General features: G+C 41.7%; 1 protein-coding gene across 5 annotated transcripts in view; it reads right to left on the bottom strand.

The window, feature by feature from the left end:
* The window catches only part of thoc5 (THO complex 5), a 319,834-nt gene that overhangs the window by 235,391 nt on the left and 63,850 nt on the right, over positions 1-20,593 (bottom strand). For all 5 annotated transcript variants that reach the window (XM_067096318.1, XM_067096325.1, XM_067096331.1 and 2 more), the window contains exons 6-7: positions 17,098-17,205; positions 16,085-16,231 (exon numbers count right to left, since the gene is read on the bottom strand). In XM_067096318.1, coding sequence (XP_066952419.1) covers positions 16,085-16,231; positions 17,098-17,205 — 255 coding nt within the window. The remainder of the gene's footprint in view (positions 1-16,084; positions 16,232-17,097; positions 17,206-20,593) is intronic.

Raw genomic sequence — 20,593 nt, 5'->3', positions numbered from 1 at the left:
GGTAGGGACCTATAAAGCTGGAGAGCTCCAGATGACCTGTCCACGGGGGCGTGACCACAATAGGACTAGATCATGCGACCATACAGAGAGGGAAAAGGAGCAACGACCAACCACCTGACCGACCTATCTAAGGCAATGAACCTAACATAGGCTAAAAAATTGGGACGTCCATCTCAATGGCCACCCAACAACCAAAAAAAAACAACAAGATTAAAAAAAAAATACTCCCTAACCCCTAAAGGATAGGATGAGTATTGCCCTCTTCTCCCAACATCGTGTCTCAGCCGAAACGTATGGTCCCAGCGAAGAGCAGTCTTCAAATGTTGTCTTCACATCCCGCAAGTAATGCTGGCGAACACTGAATTACTTCTCCAGAAGGTGGCACCAAGAATATCATTCAGGGACATATTCTTTTGAAAGCCACCAAGTCGCGATAGCTCTTACTTCATGAGCCTTTACTTTCAGAAGTCTCATGTCACCTTCTAGGCAGGAGGAATGAGCCTCTCTAATAGTACTTCTTAAAAAGAATGCTAAGGCATTCTTAGACATGGGAAGATCAGGTCTCTTCACCGAACACCACAGACTGTCCGATGAGCCTCTAGTCTCCTTGGTCTTGGCTAAGTAGAACTTGAGAGCCCTGACAGGACACAGGACTCTTTCTGACTCCTGCCCAAGCATCTCCGTCAAACCTTTGATCTCAAACGACTTGGGCCAAGGGTTTGAAGGATTTTCGTTCTTGGCTAAGAACAAAGGATTTAGGGAGCATACAGCATTAGGACCCCTAAAGCCAATATGTTTGCTAATGGCTTGCACTTCACTAATCCTCTTAGCTGTCGCCAGAGCCGTTAGGAAGACAGCTTTCCTAGTCACGTTCTTGAGGGAAGCCGAAGACAGAGGTTCAAAAGCACTTGACATAAGAAACTTCAGGACAACATCCAGATTCCAAGAAGGCGTCCTGAGTTGAGGAATTTTGACAGTCTCGAAGGATCTCAGTAGATCGTGAAGATCCTTGTTGTCGCACAAGTTCAGGCCTCTGTGCCTAAAGACTGCCGATAGCATACTCCTATAGCCCTTAATAGTCGAGACTGCCAGTTTATTCTTATGCCTGAGATAAAAAAGGAAGTCAGCTATTTGTGGTACAGAGGTCGTGGTCGAGGAAACTCCTTTACTCCTGCACCATTTCCTAAAAACAGCCCACTTGTACTGGTAGACCGCATTCGAAGAAGGTCTCCTGGCACTGGCGATGGCCTTTGCCACAGCTCTCGAAAAGCCTCTTGCTCTAGCCAGCTTTGTGATAGTCTGAACGCAGTCAGACTCAGAGTGGAGAGGTTTTTGTGGAACCTTTCGAAATGCGGCTGCCTGAGAAGGTCCACCCTCAGTGGAAGCGTCCTTGGAAAGTCCACTAGGAAGGCCAAGGTCTCTGGGAACCAATCCGCTGCTGGCCAGAAGGGGGCTATTAAAGTCATCCTTGCTCCTTCTGACGTTGCAAATTTCCTTATCACTTCTCCCAGGATCTTGAAGGGAGGGAAAGCGTAAAGGTCGAGGCCTTTCCAGTCCCAGAGGAGGGCGTCTATGGCTAACGCTCCTGGGTCTAGGACAGGAGAGCAATAAAGGGGGAGTCTTGTCGTCCTGGACGTAGCAAAGAGGTCCACTAGAGGACGTCCCCATATCCTCCACAACTCTAAACATACCTCCTTGTGAAGGGTCCACTCGGTCGGTAGAAGCTGATGTTGCCGACTGAGAAGGTCCGCTCGGATATTCTCCACGCCCGCAATGAACCTCGTGAGAATAGTGACCCCCCGAGCATGAGTCCAAAGCAGGATCTCCCTCGCTAGGATGAACAGGGAACGAGATCGAGTACCCCCCTGTTTTTTGAGGTATGCTAGAGCTGTGGTATTGTCCGAATTTACTTGGACAATTCTGCCTGAAACTTGGTCTTCGAAGAATTGAAGGGCCAGAAAGATAGCACCCAATTCCTTGAGATTTATGTGCCAGGACACCTGTTCCCCTCTCCAGGTGCCTAACACTTCCTCCCCTCCTAGTGTTGCTCCCCATCCTTCCCTGGACGCGTCGGAAAACAACACTAGGTCGGGGCTCTGAAGACGAAGAGAAACCCCTTCCACAAGCTTTAAGGGGTCGAACCACCACCTCAGATGATCCTTGATTAAAGGAGATATCGTCAAAGTCTCTTCCAGATTCTCCTTGTCCCTCCAGTTCTCCGCCATGAAAAACTGGAGCGGTCTGAGATGAAGCCTCCCCAGGGAAACAAACTTCTCCAGCGAGGAAATGGTCCCCAGCAAACTCATCCATTCCCTCACCGAGCATGTTTCTTTCCCTAGGAAGGACGAAACTTTTTCTAAGCAAAGCAGTTGCCGTTCTTGGGATGGAAAAGCTCGAAAAGCCACTGAATCCATCTGAATCCCCAGACAGACGATGGACTGCGTCGGGATCAGATGGGACTTTTCTTGGTTCACAAGAAGTCCCAGGGACTTCGTCAAATTCACCGTCAAAGTCAGGTCCTCCAGACACTTCCCCCGAGAAGAGGCTCGTATGAGCCAATCGTCCAGGTAGAACGAAACACGAACACCCGCCAGGTGAAGCCACCTCGCAACATTTTTCATGATCACCGTGAAGATCATGGGAGCAGTGCACAAACCAAAGCAGAGAGCTCTGAACTGGAAGACTTTCCCCCAGCACAAACCTCAGGTACTTCCTTGACTGAGGATGTATGGGAACATGGAAGTACGCATCCTGTAAGTCCAGAGAGACCATCCAGTCTCCTGGTCTTAAAGCCCCGAGAACCAACTGGGGCGTTTCCATCTTGAATTTTTCTTTCGAAATAAAGCGATTCAAGACGCTTACATCCAAGACCAGTCTCCACTCTCCCGACTGTTTCGGGACTAAGAATAGCCTGTTGTAGAACCCCGGAGAATCCAACTTCAGAACTTGTTCCACGGCTCTCTTCTCTAACAACTGCTCCAGGAGGTCTAAAAGAATCTGTTGCTTCTCTCGGTGGTAAGAAGGCGACAGATCCCTGGGCGACGTGCAAAGGGGTGGTAACATGAGAAAGGGGATCTTGTAACCCTTCTCTAGAACACTTAGTGACCATGCGTCCGCCCCTTTCGTTCTCCAGGCTCCCGCAAAATAAAGAAGCCTGGCTCCTACTGGTGTCTGGAGGCGTAAGGAGTCACTTTTTTCCCCTAGGTTTTGAGGGGGCCGCTCCTCTGGTGAAACCTCTTCCTCGCGGAGATGATCTAGAGGAAGAAGTTCCTCCGCGAAAGGGCTTCTTCTTCCTGGCGGACAAAACTGAAGCTGAAGAAGGAGGAGGAGCTGGAGGACGTCTCGAAGAATGCGCCAGCAGATCTTGCGTGGCCTTCTCCTTAAGACTTGAGGAGATGTCCCGAATCAAAGACTGGGGGAACAGATGGTTGGACAAAGGGGCGAACAATAACTCTGCCCTTTGCGAAGGAGAGACAGACTTAGATGTGAAGTCGCAAAACAAGGCCCTCTTCTTTAAGAGGCCCGTACCAAAGTGAGACGCCAGTTCTTCAGATCCATCCCTGACTGCCTTGTCCATACAGTTAAGGACACTAGAGAGCTCCCCCAGGCTAATTGAATCAGAGCTCCGAAGCTTAAGATCTAAAGCTCCCAAGCACCAGTCCAAAAAATTAAACACCTCCATGGTGCGGAAGAGACCCTTGAGATGATGATCTGTCTCTGACAAAGTCCAAGAAACCTTAGCAGTAGACAGATGAGACCTTCTGGGAGCGTCGACAAGACTGGTGAAATCCCCTTGAGAAGAGGAAGGAACTCTAGGACTGATATCCTCTCCCGTCTCATACCACATACCAGCCTTGCCGGAAAGCTTAGACGGAGGCACTGCGAAAGAGGTCTTGCCATGGGACTTCCGTTCCTCCATCCACACGTTAGACTTTCTTAAAAGCCCTCTTGGTCGCCAACGAGGAAGTCATCTTCAAAAACCCTGGCGCTCTCCTTGCTTTGGAAGAAGCTAACTGAGAAGGCGGAGAGAGAGGAGCCGAGGGTTTAAACTTGTCTCCGAACAAGTCTTTAAGCAATCCGGTCAAAACTTGATAATCGGAAGTAGAGGAAGCAGACGAGGGCTCGACGTCAGCAGGATCCGATTCGCCAGAAACCTCTCCCGCCACACCCGGAGAAACAACCGAATCACCCAACACTTTAGGGGAACGAAGGCCTTGAGGTCCGATACGAAGAAGAGATCTTCTTTTCCCAGACGAAAGAGAATGCTCCGTAATGTCTTGAAGAGCAACCGAAGGGACGTCCTGAGGAGCGTCCTGGAGAGCGTCCTGAAGAGCGTCCACACGGGCGTCCCGCCCAAAAACCAGAAGAGCGTCCTGCCGAGCGTCCCTGCACAGAAGCGTCCCTGAAGAGCGGCAACCCGGCGTCCCCGGGAAGCAGCTCGCGGCGTCACGTTGACGGCGTCACGACGGGAACTTGAGAGCTAAGAGGGCGACAAGGCGACGAGACAGGAGATGGAGACGAAGAAAAAGGAGCAGGAGAAGGAGACTTCCTGGACCTCTTGACAGGCAAAGTCAAGTCCTTGCGACGACGAGGAGCAGAGTCCCTCTCAGCAATAAGAGAAGACAACTGCCACTGCATCTCCAACAAAATCTTCTTAGATGGAGAAGAATCAAGTCTGGGGGGAGAGACAATCCTATGGGAAGACGATGGGCGAGGGGACGCCTTCTTCTTCCTCACAGGAGCAAGAAAGGTTCTCTCCTTAGAGCAACTGGGGCGCTCAGAAACATCCTCATCAGACGAAATCCTAGTCCTCTTCTGCGGTGGAAAAGCTTCAAGATACCCAGCAGACGAAGAAGACTGACGAGAAGCGTCCTCTTGAACACAGCTCCTCTTCAGAGGACGAGAGTCCTTACGAGAGTTCCACCCCTTACGAGGGGAGGACGCCTCGGAGGACGAAAAGCAGTCCTGAGAATGCGCGCGGCACGATCTCTGGCAGCCTGGGAAGCGACAACAGGACCTGCCGAAGGGGACGTCAGATCGGTGGGAAGCCACCGTAACCTTCTTGCGACTTTCGACATGCCTTCTCCCTGAGTACTGGGAGTCTGACAGCGGTCCAGGCCTAGAAGCATTATGGGGCCGATCTGACGCCCCCTCCACAACACTGGGGGGAGCACTACACTTCACAACACTTTGAAGAGATGCCACTTTGTTTTCGAGCGCACGGATGGAATTCATGATCTCCGCCAGGGCCAAACCCTCCGCAGACACAACATCAGGGCCCGAAGGCAAAACCACAGGGACAGGTGCAACATCAACTACATTAGGATTATCAGGAGAGGAAATAACCTGACTCTTGCACACACTCCTGGAGGAAGACCTCCTGACCCTGTCACGCTCCAACTTGCGAACATACGAATCATAAGACTTCCAGCTCGCATCCGATAAAGGTTCACACTCCTTACATCGATCATCTATTAGACAAACATGCCCCCTACACCTCAGGCAAACCAACATCAGCATAGTGAAGGCTTCATATGTGATTGCCCTTCAGGTGGCCAAGGCAAAGAAACCCCACACGATTGGTGAAAGCCTTTTGAAACCATGTATCATTGACAGTGTGAGGCTTGTGTTAGGAGAGGAGTCATCACAGAAAATGAAACAAATCTCCTTGTCCAACAACACCATCAAGAACAGAACTGCCGAATGGCTGAAAATATAAAGGAAAATGTGATGTCAAAGGTAATGTCATCACCCTTTTTTTCTCTTCAAATTGATGAGTACGGATGTCACCAACATTGCACAACTGCTTGCTTTTTGCCGCTACATAACTGACAAAGGAATTGAGGAGGAGTTTCTTTTTTGCTGGCCATTAGAGATGACAACAAAGGCAGTTGATGTATTGGCAGTAGTTGCAGATTTCTTTGAAGAGTCGGGACTGAGTTGGAACAAACTGGAAGGGGTGTGCACAGATGGTGGCCGTAATATGCTTGGTTCACGATCAGGATTCATTGCTCTTGTGAAGCAGAAGCAGCCTAGTTTAAAAGGAACACACTGCATGATCCATTGAGAAGCTCTCGCCTCAAAGACAGTCACAAAGAACCTTCGTGATGCTTTGACTGTCATCATAAACATTGTTAACTATGTGAAAGGATCAGCTTTGAACACTTGCCTCTTTCGCGAACTCTGCCGGGACATGGATGCTAACCACACTGATCTTTTATTTCATACACAAGTGCAATGGCTTTCAAAAGGGAACATGCTGGCGTGGGTCTTTGAACTGCAGGAAGAAATAAAGTTGTTTTTGAGTTGCAGCAACAAAGTGGACCTGCTGTCTGCCTTCAACAAGGAAGTATTTGTAGCACAAATGGCTTATCTTGCTGATATTTTTGAAACTCTGAATGAACTAAATAAAAAATTACAGGGACAGAGGAGCAACGTGATTGTGCACACGGACACCATCAATGCTTTCATGGCTAAACTACAACTTTGGGGAAAACAAATGAAAAAAGGAAATACAGCATTCTTTCAGCGTCTGAGTGACATACTTGGTGAGAAAGACATCAAGGACCCACTGAAAGAGGAAATCATCACTCACCTTGATCATATGGGGGACGAGTTCATGTGATATTTCCCTGGTATCAACACTGAAGACATCTCAATGAGGCTGACAAGGAACCCATTTATATGTCAGGTGGATGATGTCCCTGGGGACATGCAAAATGAGTTCCTGGAGCTCAAGCATGACTCTTCTGCCAAGGACGAGTTTCGTGCACAAGATCTTGAAGAACTCTGGGTTAATATGCGTGGAGCATAACCCCAACTGAGCACCAATGCATTGAAAATCCTCATTCTGTTTTCCACAACCTACCTTTGTGAGTCAGGATTTTCTACTTTACTCACAATCAAGCCCAAAGCACTAAAACCGATTGGAGGTGGAATGTGACATACGCTTGCAATTGCCAAAACTAGCCCTGATATTGATACACTGGTGCACAAGAAGCAGCCTCAACCTTCTCACTAATTCAGTTTTGAAGTAGAAAAATAAACAAAAGTCCTTTTATTTTGCTACTAGCCGCTCTCTATGGCTATGCGGGTAACTAACCACTCTCTATCTAACTATTTGTTTATCAGTATATTTGTCTATAATGGAAAAATAAATTAGTAAGTCGTCACAGTGTGTTTTAACTACTCTTTCCCTCATACACATGAAGGGGGAAATCTGGAGGGTTGCACTGGGTGCAGGGGGAAATGACAGGGAAAAAGATTGGGAACAACTGCCCTAAAGAGACTGTACACTACTGCCTGATGCAGAGACCACTCTGTCAAAACAACCTGATCCTGTCAACTAAATTTGCTGGAAATGATTTCCCTGGGAATATACAGGCAGTCCCTGGTTATCGGCGGGGGTTTCATACCGACGGCGTGATGATAAGTGAAAATAGCCAATCTATCAGTGCCGATAACCAGAGATCAGCACCTCTGTTAGGTATGTATTGACACCAATACCTGATTATAGGAGCTGAAATCGCAGGTTTTCATCGCTAAACAAGCGCTGTAAAACGGGATCGTCAATAACTGAGCCCACTGATAACCGGGGAATGCCTGTACTGGACTTTCAACTCTATCAGGGGTATTGAAGCCCACTCATGCAACTGAATGACTGTACGACAACAGATCAGGGGACATTGTTTCCCTTGCCATGGTAGTGTTATTGCTCATGATCACCACTAAGTGCCCCTGTAGACAATGTAGGAATGTCTGCAGTGCCAGCCACAATGCCATCATCTCTAGAATGTTGATGTTCAGGGACTCTAGGCTCGGGGTCCACATTTCTGAAATGAACTCTCCTCCCAGATGAGCACCCAACCTTTTCACGAGGCATCCAAGAAGCACAGTAGGTTGGGAGGAAGGGAGATGAACATTGAGAGATCTCCACAGGACATTCCTCACACTATAGCTTCCCGAACTTCTTGGTTGAGAGGAACTGGATGATGAAGTGATGTGTGCAGGAAAGACCAATGTTTTTTCAACTGCCACTGCAAGATATGTAAGTGAGATCTTCTGTTTGCAACTGGTCTCTCCGAAGATGTGAGGTGACTTAAGACTGTTTGTCACTGTTGGGCTGGTTATCTTTTCTGTCAGAAGCACCCTGCCACTTCTCTGAAGTTGTCTGTCCAGTGAGGATCAAGGAAGGCCTAAACTTCCTTGGTATCAGGAACCATGCCTAGATATTTGATCGTCTGTTTGGGCACCAGATCAGATTTCCACCAGTTGATAACAATCCCAAGACTGACAAAGAGACAGAGTTCGTCCTGAAGTAGTGCCACCTTCATAAGGACTAGGATCAGCCAGTCTTCCAGGTAACATAGGAAGCAGTTTCCCTTGGAATGGCCCCAACTTGGGATTAGAACAAAGACTCTGATGAACACCCAAGGACCTGTTGCTAGACCAAAGAAGAGAGCCTTGAACTGAAAGACCTTCCCTTGGCACATGAAGCAGAGAAACTTAATTGAATTACGGCGAATCGGAATATAAAAATATCCTGGAGGCTTATTGAGAAAACAGTCTCCCTCCCTGACAGACTTCAACACCAAACAGGCAGTCTCCAACATGAAAGGGCTTGTTTGACATAGATGTTGAGGGTTGACAGATCTATGACCGATCTCCAAATCCCAGAAGCCTTTTCTACAAGAAAAGGCAGCTATGAAAGCCCAAAGAGGGAGAGTGGACTTTCTCAATTGCTCCCTTCTGGGGCATGGACTTGATTTCCTCCCATGCAGCTTGGGCTTTGGTCAAGTGCAGTTGGTAAATCAGGAATGGGACTGGCACTGGGGAGGGAGGAGGTAGGCGATCCTTTAAAGGGAGTCTGTAACCATCCTACAGAACAAAACTACCCACTACTCTGCTCCCAGGTGCTACCATACTATCCAATAGCAAGAGAGACAGCACCCCCCTGGCAGAGGAAGAGGGGGAGTGCCAATCATAGATACAGAGGGAGAGATTGGACAGGTTATGATAGCCAAACAATTTGTGATGTGCACTGTCAGGTGCCATTGCTATGTGTTGAGTAAACAATGATGCAACTCATGCAATCTAGTGTGAAACCCTGTACTTTTTATAACGTGGTTTCTCAGCTGTCCTTCAAGACTGTAAAATGATTTATGCACCATTTACTAAATACAATATGTACTGTATGCAGAAATAAAAATATTTAATTTTGCTGGTATATTTTTTCTACAGTTAAACCATAAAGTTTTGCAAATATGGGAATGTTACATTATGCTCGTGCTGCATTGACAGCCAATTTTTTCAGCAGTCTTTAAAGATTGGTAAATGAGCTTTACAGCATTTACCAAGGACAATACTATATGTGGAAATAAATATATTAATTCTGTCTGCTGTAGTTTTTATACACTTGAGCAATAAAGCTGACCAATTTGCCGTTATGTGCCTTTCTTTCCACCATAAATTTACAGTTTTAATCTCTAGAGACAGAACTAATTATTATCGTTCTTTATTCATGGGTCAAACTGACAGGCAGTAAAATTTGACATTGTGCTAAAATAATTGTTATCTCCAACACTGTCCTCCCATATACGCTTCATCCACAGGCATAATAATATTATCAATAGTCTGGTAACTAACAGCCAATATTCAACAGTCTATACAATCATTTTATAAGATTTTAAAATTTACTGTACATGATACTATTAACCCTTAAACACCGACTGGACATATCGGGTGCCAAGTGGACGTACGATACGTCGACTACAAAGTTTTTTTAAATATTCGCGGAAAAATAGTTATAGGCCTAGTTTGTGAATGATTTTAAATCACGCGTCTTGAGGGATGCTGGGAGTTCACAGAACATGCTGTTGTTTTTTTTACAAGTGTGACCCAGCTGCGCATGCGCGAATTTCTTTCTTCTCTCACTAGAAAGCATCAGCAACGCATCTCAGAAATTCTTTCGTCACTTTGTCACAATTTTTGCACCGTTTTATATTAGCTGTTACATAAAGTTTTATATATGAAAACATGTGCAATTTCATGTAGAATACAACATGAAACAACACATGGTTGTAGGTTTCATAAGTTTTGAAATATTTTCATATAAATCACAATAAGTGCCAAAATTTCAACCTTTGGTCAACTTTGACTCGACCGAAATGGTCGAAAAACGCAATTGTAAGCTAAAACTCTTACATTCTAGTAATATTCAATCATTTACCTTCATTTTGCAACAAATTGGAAGTCTCTAGCACAATATTTCGATTTATGGTGAATTTTTGAAAAACAATTTTTCCTAACGTCCATGCGCGGTAACACGGCCGAAAATCTCAGAAATTCTTTCGTCACTTTGTCGTAATGTTTGCACCGTTTTATATTAGCCGTTACATAAAGTTTTATATATGAAAATGTGTGCAATTTCATGTACTGTAGAACGTGCAATTTCATGTACTGTAGAATACAACAAAAAATAACTCATGGTTGTAGCTTTTATCAGTTTTGAAATATTTTCATATAAATCACGATAACTGCCAAAATTCAACCTTCGGTCAACTTTGACTCGACCGAAATGGTCAAAAAACCCAATTGTAAGCTAAAACTCTTACATTCTAGTAACATTCAATCATTTACCTTCATTTTGCAACAAACGGGAAGTCTCTAGCACAATATTTCGATTTATGGTGAATTTTTGAAAAAAACTTTTTCCTTACCTCCACGCACAGTAACTCGGCTGAAAATCTCAGAATTTCTTTAGTCACCTTGTCGTAATTTTCACACCGTTTTCTATTAGGCGTTACATAAAGTGTTATACAAGAAAATGTGTGCAATTTTAAGTAGAATACAACAAAAAATAACTCACGGTTGTAGCTTTTATAAGTTGTGATATATTTTCATATAAATCACGATAAATAGAAAAAATTCGACCTTCGGTTAACGTTAACTCGACCGAAATGGTTGAAAACTGCAATTGTAAGCTAAAACACTTACAGTCTAGTAATATTCAATCAATTACCTTCATTTTGCAACAAACGGGAAGTCTCTAGCACAATATTTCGATTTATGGTGAATTTTTGAAAAAAACTTTTTTTTACGTCCGCGTGTTACAAATTCATGCAGCATTTTGTGATAATATTTCCTGTGTTGCTTTGATCGTTTTACAATTTGTTATATACCAAAATTATCGCAATTTAGTGTACAATACAAAGAAAAAAAAATAACTCATTAGCTTTAACCGTTTTGTTCACAGCGTGATTTGTATATTGTCTATGAAAATTTTTTTGCGCTGTCATATATTTCAATAATTATATATGATAATGATATTTTTTTTCATTTCTGATGGTTGCATACTAAACTTCAGGCAATGACAAAAAAAGTAGCCAAAAATGAACTATTAATCTTAAAAACTAAGCGTGCTGTGATTTTTTGAAAAAAACTTTTTTTCCGCTTCAGCGCTAACTCCCAAACGCCGCCGGCATACGGCAGACACTTTTTGTAAATAGAGGTTCGGCGTTTAAGGGTTAATAGAGATACAATTAATATTGTAGTTTGCAGGGCTGTATATAGCTTGCTGTTGCCAGTACCAATGTACATGCCGGCTTGCCCCTTCTGGTTACTTCTTCTTAGACTAAATCTGCTTTGGCAGCCACATTGTTGCCTCCTAACATATTCTGGAATTCAAAGTCTGTTGCAAAAACTTAAGCTTATGCATACCAGAAGGTTTGAAAATGTACTTTGACAGAAAACACTAGCTGCATTTGCGTGATCCACTGTTTGGCTCTTTATCCCTTCTGCAGTTTCTAACCCAAGTAAGGTAGCAGGTAGCAGTCTTGCTCTTTGTTCATGTCAGGAAATCTTAAACACAAAATTGAGAAAATTCAGTCCTGAATCTCACGTCACATATTATTGACAACAGGCTTCCTACACTGACCTGCAGACATTTTTAAGGCATATTTGAACCTATGAACCTACTCACAGATCTTATACGAGACACTTTATTTAATTATAGTATAAATGTAATTACAATTTGCATTAGTTCATATTCATAGTTGTGATTTAGTGGAGAGCACACTGTATGTACTGTATTGAACCAGATCAAAGCATTTGAACCATGACAAAGAAGCTATTTGCACAGCTTCAAGTGCAATTATTACAAGGAAGTACATGTATAAAGTTATGTAACATATCAGTCATACTGACCTGTAATTCAACATACTTATTTTTATTGTACAGTCTAGGTTAGGCTAGCCTGTAAGAATGACTTAAGACTTTTATAGCTAGCCAAGACGTGAGCTGTATTTCACAGCCTGTGGAGAGGCACAGACAGAAAAATCAGCATTCCTGAAGGTTACGCCAAATTAGGCTACCTTTGCTAAGCTAAGGTTAGGCTATGGTAGGCTACCCTTGGTTATTTGATGATCAACCCTGGTACACTAGCCAGTTGGTAAAGTTTACTTTTAAAGCTATGATGTAGTATGAATTTGAAGTATTCTTTAGAGTAAAAATGATAATGGTAAAATTGAAGAGTGCTACCTTAAAGTGTTCTGGAAGGTCAAATTCAGTGGGACAGGCATCTTCTGACAGCTGAGTCCTATGCATACCAGGAGGTTTGAGAACTTATTGATAACATGGTAAATAGCATTATAACACTTTATTTTAACAATTAAAACTGCAGCAGGCCTAGGGCTAGGCTTCATGATACTATGTACATTGTAATACTAGTAGTAGTGAAAATTGTCAGGCTTAACCATGGTTATATGGACTGACGGTAACCCTATATGCTGATATATTAGGCTATATGAATTTAATGTCAAAGAGGCTTTAATAGAAAGCTTATTACAACATTCATTATTTTATTAGTTCAAAAAGCAGACATGCAGTTGACTGCAAGTTGACGGCGATCTAACACGTTTACTTGTTTGAGGTTGTTTCAACATAGTTATAAAGATTTTCATGAATGAAAATATGTCACTTACTTGTGAAATGTGATCACCTGTTCTTTTGTGTTCCTGTTTCTGTATGTAACACAGTTGATGGCCTAACACTGGGTGCCAGAGGTGGCTCTGTTGCTGCTGTCTGTACAGTTGCTGCCACTCCCATTTCTGGGAATCAGCACCTAGTAAGGCACCCTACTTCCATGCAACAGTCATGTGACTGTCCAATCTCTCCCTCTATTCGTATATCTATGGTGCCAATCTCAAAAGGAACCTCCTGTTTCTATTTCCCCTGCCCTCTTTTTTGGGCTGACCTTGGAAAGTGGGCGAAAGAGCTCAAGACGTATCCCACCCTCTTCTGTTGACAGCAGGGTAGGGTCCTGTTGAGGTTTCATTTGGGAGGGTGGAGGATTGGGAAGAGATGATGTTGATCGTCTGTTCCCCTGGGTCAACTTGATGGTAGCAGCTCGAGAGATCATGGAATCTGTTGAATCTTTCCTTTTGATCACGAACTTTGCCTCTACCGTTGATGGATGAAGTAGTCAACAATGGAGCTGTTCCTCAAAGAAGGGTGACTCTCATAAGACTCCTACTTTAACAACAACAGGAAGGTGTTAGCCGATAAATTCGAGGCTTGATAAGCCATGGTGAGGGTCCTACCCCCTGAAACCAACAATTTTCTGGCCTTCTGCCATGACTGAGAGGTAAGAGCCTTCATGAGGAGCACAGTCTTCGCAACCAACCACACGTCTACCTAAGAAATTATTCGAATAGTTGACTTCGTGATAATTTTGTTACTAGACTCTGTGTAATTAAAGGTGAGGCCCTGTTGTCGCAATATTTCCAAGAGAACATTGCTAGTGAGGCACAACAGTGCTGCATCAAAATGGAGGGGCATGTCATGTGCCTCTTCGGGCAAGTAATATGATACTTCTGTTGTCTGGCCAAAGGAGGGACAACAGCTTTCCCAATCTACTGGCTGCAAGGGAACAAGAATACTTTGGCAATGACTGAAGAGGTAATTACATTCTGCTACCAGTCCTGGGCCCTTTCTTGGTGACCTAATGTTGGATGGGCCAAAGGAGGACTCCTTCCTGAAGGTGCTGCTGAGGGGAGGCATTAGTAGGAACAAGGCCGTGGGGACAGAGCATCCTTATCCCAAGTGTTCTGATAGTGGGATGAGGCAAAGTGCCATGGGGAAACAGGAGTCATATCCCTCCTACCAGAGGATAATTCCACCCTATGGGACCAATGTGAAGACCAAGAATGCCTCAGCCCCATGGGAAAGGAGCATTACCTTCTGTGGTAGAGAGAGAGAGAGAGAGAGAGAGATGACAGTGACACTTGCCCAGCCATGGAGTGCAGAAATACAAAGAGAGAGGAGACCTGCAAAAAAAAAAAAAAAAAAAAAAAAAAAAAAAAAAAAAAAAAAAAAAAAAAAAAAGGACTTAGTTGTTAAACTTTCTCTCCTCTCCACTGAGTGGAATGGAAAGTTCTAGAAGGACCAGGCATCACTTCCGGTGCTGAGGTAAACTAGAAGGGTCCTCCTCTGTTTGCCTCAGACTTCTCTCACATCATTCCCCTGAGGAGACCAAGAAATATATTCAGGAAAGAAAGAAATACAAAAATACTCAAAAACCTCAAAAGTCACACACAATACAAACAAAAGCTCCACTTCAACAAATAAAGGTGTGGGAAACACTGGAAGATGAAATTAAGTACTTAAAAAACAAAAAAGCACAAAAAAAGGTGCTTGAAAAGGGGAACACACAAGCAATACAACTAGACAAAATCAAGGCTGAAAGGACAATGGGGAAAATTGATGTGAAGGGGGCATAGCCTATCTCCCCCCGCCCCTTCTGTGGATATCTACCTTGTTAGTAAGTGTGTGGACTGGTCCAGCACAGGAGCAGGAAGGTGCTCCTTATATGAAAGGTGACAGGTTTGTCCCCCCAAAAGGAACAAATTACACTATACTGTAATTTTATTAATCTGGTCAGCTCCACCTCTGGTTGGGGTTGCCTCTTTTAAAAAGCCTTACACACGCACAGACTTGAATGAATTGTTTATTTGATTTTTAATAAAAGCAAAGAAATGTGAAGATAAAAGAATGCAAATCTCATAATATAAAGAACAAAAGATCTGCATTCAAGGGGATGCCCTAAGGGCATTACAAAATTTGTATTTTAACATGAAAATTGGGGAATATTATTAGGAAACACTATTCCATAAGAAACTTAAAACTAAGTACTTAATTTTTCTAAGTAGGCAGTTGCAACACCCAGGCAATATAGCGCTGCACAAACAGAAATTAGTGATGTTCACTTATAGACAGACTTTGACAGCAATGGTAGGGCTTGGCCTACCTTTGCCACTGTTGCCAAATTGACAGAGGAAGGGTAAATAGCGATTTAGGTGGCCACTATAAAGCATTACTGCCTCGAGTCCATTTGTATTCCATTACTGTACCAACAATGGCAATATTCTGCCCTAGACCAGCTAAGAGAGAATTTTTTATATTGGTTGGTCTGTCTTCAGGGGCACAAGTGGGATCATAAGGGTAACTCCTTTAAAGGCAAGCAGTAGCTGCACCACCAAAAAGATGATAATGGGTCATATAAGGTTTCAATTGAAACACCTTATTGAGTGTCAATGATGGAATAAAGACATCAGATCTGCCTGAGGCCTGACTTCAGATGGTAGATAAAACTTTATATAGAAGTGTGCATTTAACTGAAGGGATATTCACCAAGTACAACTTAAGATTTTACTCTTAGCTGATTGTATATTTCCCAAGTACATCCTACATTTTACAAAAACATAATGTTTTACCCTGGCTTGATAAGAAATAGTGAATATGAATTTGATTCTTGGAGTAGTCAGAGGTGCAGCCCTGAGACACTGCTATAAACTCATGATAAAAAAAGAGCCCACCCAATGTATCTAGACATTTTCTGCTTACAACCCCACTCTTAGCAGTCTGTAATAATCAGATGGCCTTGAACAATTCCTCTGGGCATAATCTGTATGTATAACACTCTTACATCTACTCCTAATAAAAAAATATTCATTCTGTTATCCAATGACCAATTATTTCTTCACAAAAGGGCAATGAGATAACGAGTAAAAAATTCTATTTTACCTACCTCTTGTTGTTCTTGATCATTATCAGAATCTGACAAATTCTCGCATTTTGACTCATCATCTTTGACATTCTTCTTCTTGGCAGCCTCTATGTCCCCTAACACTTCCACTTTAATGTTGCTATCAAAAGCTTCTCCATAGGCTGAAGCCTATGGACAGAATAAAAAGGAAAAATTTAAGGTTCCTAAGCAACCCATGTAAGTAAATACTTATAAACAGTACATACACCTATAATGCACAAAAAAAGATATCCCAAAAAACAGGTACGGAACTAAATAACGAAAAACATGAAGCGAAACCTAAGTAGAGTGCAGAACTTACAACTACCACAGTTTTTCAGAAGCTAAGGGAAACTTGACAACCCAAAATGCAGTTACTGCTGTTATGCCTGAGTGCATCAATACCTTCATACTTTCTAAAGCTGGAAATGCTGATATGATGAAAACAACTTTAATTTAACTGCATAGTGTACAAATGAATCTTTACTCTTCTTCTCTTCAAATACGCTCAGTAAGTGTTGTAACATCCCTACTTTAGGATGTCCTGCAATTGGGCTCAGTAAGTGTTGTATCATCCTTACTTTAGGATGTCGTGCAATTGGAACTTCAAAAGTTTGAGCAAAGATGCAGTGCATTACTACCCTAATAAAATTCTCCTTGTATTTTAGTAATTTACTTACATGTGTACTTATTTCTTAATTTGTTCATTTATTTTTTTCTTTTTTAATAAATGACTTCTTTCTGTATTTCCCCTTACCTACTGTTACTTCTTGCTAATGAACACCATAATCTTCGGAAGCTTGAATTTCAAGTCAATGGCACCTGTGGACTTGTTCCACATGAATAGGGTTCATTTTCTGAACAATAATAATAATAATTAATAGTCTTTTTGTGTATGATTGCACAGTCTCTTTCAGCAAGACAAAGTACAGTATTCAAAAGAACTCAACTAACAATTACATTAATGATGTTCTAACTTACTGTGCAACAATAAACGAACTGAACTAAATTCTCACCTGAACCCAAAGTGTATACAATGGACTTGGTAGTAACTGCACAATCCTCTGCTGCTCTTTCTTTGCATCCAAGCGTAAACCCAGAGATTCCTGCAGTGGCCGAGTAGCCTGAAAGCACGAACACTATAAACATACATGCATTTTTCAATAGCCATGATAGTTCTAACTTTACTATTTCCTAAAAATTTTTTCCTACATATAATGGCTGATGGTAGGATGAGAACAGTGATGAGTTACAGAGTAGGTGAAGCAAGCAGTGTAGTAGACAAAATTTTATCTTTGCAAACTCAACCTCTTAAGTATTTATGGCATATTTAAAGGGTAAACACACCATTTTTAAAACTCAAATTCAAACATTAGAAATACATATGTGGAAACATAATCAAATAAGCTGATATGATTTGACCTGAACTTCTTACAAAAATGGTCAAGACATCATCTGCTGAAAGTGTATCTTCTGGTATACCCAGAAATTGATGTCATGAAGTATGTACACACTATCACATTTTATATAAACAAGCTTAACTGATGATGTCGTATTATGTTCTAAACAAATATGCCAAATTGCACTGTCTTATATCTGAGAACTTGAAATACTAGTCTCTCCTACATCTACCATCCAATCATACTACTTTAAAAAACTATATATGAAAAAGTATGCTAAGACAAAACTATACTTCTCCACATAAACCAAGCACAAGTAACATGGAATAATGAAAATGTAATCCAATACTATGAAATATATTAAATATTTACAAACTGCTTCACATTAATAAAAAGCTGGAAACAGACAAGGAAAGCTGAAAGTAATGGTTATTGTGAACTGGCAAGAACAATTACAAAATCTATTCACTGAAACTAGAATAGAAAGATGCCAAAAATATCAAGGAACCTTGTAACATTACTTAGCCACAACACTACACAATGACAATAACTGTGTAACATGTAAATAAAAATGCTGAAAGTCAATATTTAAAAGCATCACTGAAAAAAAATCCCATGGTTCATAATGCTAATGAAGCCCCAGTAAGATCAATAAAAAATATCCCTGGACTTAAAAAATTATGAAGCTTACACAAGCAGCACTAGCACAAGTACTAATTATAACATAATGGCAATGAGGAAGTCACTGTTACAAAAGGTAAAATTACTCAATTTAGATGACATAATTCACAAATCATTCCAAAAAACATATCAGAGCACATTAATATTAATACAAATTGAACAGATATATGAAAATGAATTGAACGCCATAACAATAAAATCACAATGATCCAAGTTGAGTAAAACAGCATAGTACATCTGCTCAAAGCAGCGCTACAGAAAGGTATGAGCAGGTCCCCTTCTGGGATGCTGCAGTGTGGTCTAGGAATGCACACTAAGGTCTTTCACCTTTAAAGACCTATCAGGTAGGTACAGCTATGAAACATTCACGTGATATGGTTGTTCATGATTAACGGATTCATATGAACAACTGAGTATTCCTTCAAAGTGCTGCACCTTGATAAAAGACTCAACTGAACTATGATAGGTTACCTTTGCTTGAAGGGTTGGGAATACTCTTTATATACAACTTCATAAACGACAAAATATCTAATATGGTAATCTACATTAAATTCCCAAACAGCCTTAGGATACCTAACCTCTCAAAAATGCATATTTTCACTTGGGCTAATGGGCTTTTCTTAGGAGGGTGGCCATGCTGATAGTGGAATAATGGATACATACTCACTTTCTAAAATACAGTCATATGCCAAACTTACACGGGGTTAGGTTCCAGAACCCCTCGCTCAAGGCTAATTTTCGCGTAAGTTTGGCACAGTCTAAAAATGCTAATAAAAGTTCATTTCTAAAGCTTAAACAATAAATATGACCCTAATCATCTCCCAAATTATTAACCTAACTTTTAAGTGAAATTAAAGTTAGTGTAATTTCATTTAAAAGTTAGCTTAATACATTACCCTTAAAAAAAGAAATAAATGGTTGACATAAAAATAGAGAGTTGGAGGAGAATTTCAGTTTCTCTCCCCTTCTGACTGATCCATTTTTAGAAGTCTTCTCAACCTCTTTTTAATAACTTCTTTATTCTACATCTCATTCTCTGTTCTGAAATGCTTTTCCATGAATGAAGTGTTTTTTGTTTGGACTAATACAACTCTTAGTTATTATGTCTCTATGTTTTAAAAAGTATTTGCCACACTATCGCATTTACACTTCGTAGATGGTACAGGTAAAATTAGATCAATTTAAACTATCTACTGTACAGGTAAGGACATACAGAGAAATAATAAGTTGTAAAAATGTGTGAGCGCCTACTATGAGAGAGAGAGAGAGAGAGAGAGAGAGAGAGAGAGAGAGAGAGAGAGAGAGAGAGAGAGAGAGAGAGAGAGAGAGAGAGAGAGAGAGGGTTGTCCTTAAGAGAGTGAAATTATTTATCAATTATTACAGAGACAGAAAGAATAACACATGAGAGAGAGAGAGAGAGAGAGAGAGAGAGAGAGAGAGAGAGAGAGAGAGAGAGAGAGAGAGAGAGAGAGAGAGAGAGAGAGAGAGAGAGAGAGATATTGTCCTTACTTGAAATATAAAGTTAAACTGTTTATGAATTATTATCTAGACAGAGAGAGTAACATGAGAGAGAGAGAAGCTATTCTTACATTAGATATCAAAAGATGGAAAATCAGTATTAAACTATATTTTCAATGAAATTAAAGTTACTGTAATTTCATTTAAAAGTTAGCTTAATACATTACTCTTAAAAAAGAAATAAATGGTGACATAAAAATATAGGAGTGTGAAGATTAGTATACTATTTCTCTCTCCCCATTCCACCGATCTATTTTTAGAAGTCTTCTCAACCTCATTTTTACTCTCTCTGTTCTGAAATGCTCTACAGTATGTCTCTATGTTTTAGAATGGCATATTTACAGTTTGTAGATGGCACAGGTAATTTAAAATTATCTACTGTAACAGTTAAAGACATATAGAGAAACAGTAATACACGGGTTGTGCTAACTACAACAAAAGAGAGAGAGAGAGAGAGAGAGAGAGAGAGAGAGAGAGAGAGAGAGAGAGAGAGAGAGAGAGAGAGAGAGAGAGAGAGAGAGAGAGAGAGAGAGAGAGAGAGAGAGAGAGAGAGAGAGAGAGAGAGAGAGAGAGAGAGAGAGAGAGAGAGAGAGAGAGAGAGAGAGAGAGAGAGAGAGAGAGAGAGAGAGAGAGAGAGACCTTTGACCTGCTAATCAGCAACACTCCATTCTTGTCATGTTAAATCGACATGTCTGGCAGGTTTGCCTTCGAGCTTCTTACAGAAGATGAGGGAAAGAAATTTGTTTGTTTAACCCTTAAACGCCGACTGGACGTATCGTAAGTTGACTAAAATTGTCTGTCGGGTGACGAGTGGACGTACCGTACGTCAACTACAAAAAGTTTCAACCTTCGGTCAACTTTGACTCGACTGAAATGGTCGAAAAACGCAATTGTAAGCTAAAACTTTTACATT

This window comes from Macrobrachium rosenbergii, chromosome 4, assembly GCF_040412425.1.
Source record: "Macrobrachium rosenbergii isolate ZJJX-2024 chromosome 4, ASM4041242v1, whole genome shotgun sequence".
NCBI classification, from domain to species: domain Eukaryota; kingdom Metazoa; phylum Arthropoda; class Malacostraca; order Decapoda; family Palaemonidae; genus Macrobrachium; species Macrobrachium rosenbergii.
This window is presented reverse-complemented; position numbering and strand designations above follow the sequence as displayed.